The sequence below is a fragment of the Fukomys damarensis genome, unplaced genomic scaffold (assembly GCF_012274545.1).
Source record: "Fukomys damarensis isolate Sample0158 unplaced genomic scaffold, DMR_v1.0_HiC HiC_scaffold_3, whole genome shotgun sequence".
Taxonomy (NCBI): domain Eukaryota; kingdom Metazoa; phylum Chordata; class Mammalia; order Rodentia; family Bathyergidae; genus Fukomys; species Fukomys damarensis.
Window position 1 is genome coordinate 34,450,775 of NW_022900915.1, and position 2,149 is coordinate 34,452,923.

At 44.3% G+C, this 2,149-nt stretch overlaps 1 protein-coding gene across 1 annotated transcript in view; it reads right to left on the minus strand.

Annotated features, from left to right (window-relative positions):
* Positions 1-2,144, minus strand: part of Nr2f1 (nuclear receptor subfamily 2 group F member 1) — a gene marked incomplete at its 5' end in the record, with an annotated part of 9,746 nt that extends 7,602 nt beyond the window's left edge. Inside the window, one exon of the mRNA XM_033765664.1 lies at positions 1,883-2,144. Within this exon, the coding sequence (XP_033621555.1) occupies positions 1,883-2,144 (262 nt within the window). The remainder of the gene's footprint in view (positions 1-1,882) is intronic.
* Between the last annotated feature and the right edge of the window lie 5 nt (positions 2,145-2,149).

The window sequence follows — 2,149 nt, forward strand, 5'->3', positions numbered from 1 at the left end:
GGGTAAAAAAAAAAAAAAAAAAAGGCGAAACCTGAGAAAGATTGCGGTTCCAGGCAAATGCCTATCGGCCTCTTCATTTGCAAACAAGCAGCGTTTTGCACATAAAATGATTCCATATTCTCTAAAAACACTACAGATTTATCCTCAAAACAGATACAAGTCCTAAGTCCTACTAACCACTTACAACTTTGGAGTAGAGAACAAGTACCCAGCTCCCTCCCCTCTTCCCTCCTCCCCCATCACCCCATTCAAAGTTCTTACTATTAAAAGCAACAGAAAATCGAAAAATTGCAAGAAAAAAGTTGCACTTACAGTAGCCAAACATTATTGAAAAAAGTGGGAAATATAATTAATGTCTGTCCTGCGTGGTATCGCTGCAACCTGCAGCCAGCTTTTGCCCAGTGAGTGCACGAGCTTGCAACTGCAAAAACACTGGATTCATTAACCATCTGAATGCAGAACGTAAGCATGCTTTGAGTTCTTAAAGCTGACCAAAGTTTTTTTTAAATGTGTATGTTTTACTTCAACAGTGCCAGCGTTTTAAATTGCCATGTAAACAAAGACAACTTTAGGAAAAGTTAGGGCCTCTGAAATCTCCCCCCAACAAATTAATGTGGATATGTCCATGTCCTTGTAGCTGTCTTACTTCAGGTTGTGCACTATTTTCTTAAGTTTGCTTTGATTCTTATTTCCAAGCAAGTTCCAGTGCAATTTAAGCTCTTGAAACATAATGGCTAGAATACTTTTTTTGTAATTATAGTTTTGAACTTGGCAGTTATTTTTCAATTAAATGAGAACACAATTCAAAGTTTTCCTGTTTTTTTTTTTTCAGATGCCTACAAAATCTCCCTGGAGCTAGAAATGAAGTCGTCATATTTGCCTGCTCCTTGAGATCTGAAGGAATTCAATTTCTTTTCTTGTGGCATATAAAATATAATTTTAAAGTCAATTACAAGGAGTAATCTTCACTCTGCAAAATTGACTGGTTCACTAATTTGACGATAAGACATCTTTAATGATTGTCAGGAGATAAACTTTAACTATAAACGGCTAAATATATTTATAAGAAAAGCGCTGCATCTCCTGCCACATGAACATGAAGCATATCCAAATACAACATCAAAAGCTGTGTTAAAAAAAACACAACAAACCCACACAACAAGATTAAATGATGTGCAAGCCCATGCCAGCTGCAGTCTATGCATTACGGCCAAATCAGAAGCATCAGTAAATGCCGTTGTAAATTGTAATTTGTATGCAGTATTTAAGCAGAGGGTGGAGTTTGATGAAGAAATAAAATGAGTATCATGCTTTAAAAAAATGACACGACTATGAAAGCGCGGTTCAGTCACAAACTTTCCTTTCAAAGTGGAGGGGTGAAAACAAGGCCACAGCTCCAGAGGAGGCGGCCCCAGCTCCGTGGAGAGGAGAGGGAGCCAGTGAACGGGCTGGGAGCCCCCCTTCCCCCCTAATTAGACCTACAAGTGCAATAAATCTCACTCCTCTTTTTCCAAGCTAAGCTCGCAAAAGGATGATGGCAGCAATGAATCTAAGGTTCAGGGTACTCTAGTCCCCCTCCCATATTAGATAAAAGGTATGAAGAGGTGCAGAGGAAAGTGGAATGAAAAAACAGAAAACAGTGTTGGGGGGGAGGGAAGCACCCCTGCCCAAGTTCATGCCAGCACAGCCCCAAGCATCCTCACGCACACGCGGGGAAGAGTCACACACCGAGCACAGCCAACAGGGTTGGGAAGGCGATCTGCAGTTCCGGCCGGGACCACAGGAGCCCCAGCCCCACACAGCAGCCACCGAGGTGAGAGAGAAAGAAAGAGCCAAGGAGGCGGGCGAAGCGCGGGGACAGAAGCAGAGAAGAAATATTCACCTTCCCGCCTCATGCCCACTTTGAGGCACTTCTTGAGGCGGCAGTATTGGCACTGGTTGCGATGGTGCTGGTCGATGGGACAGTTCCTGTTGGCACGGCATGTGTAAGTTAAGTTCCTGCGGACGCTCCTCTTGAAGAAACTTTTGCAGCCCTCGCAGGTGAATTGGCCGTAGTGCTTGCCGCTCGACTTGTCCCCGCACACCACGCACTCGATGTGCTGCTGGCTCTGGCCCGAGCCGGGCGGGCCCTGGCCCTTGTCCCCAGCCG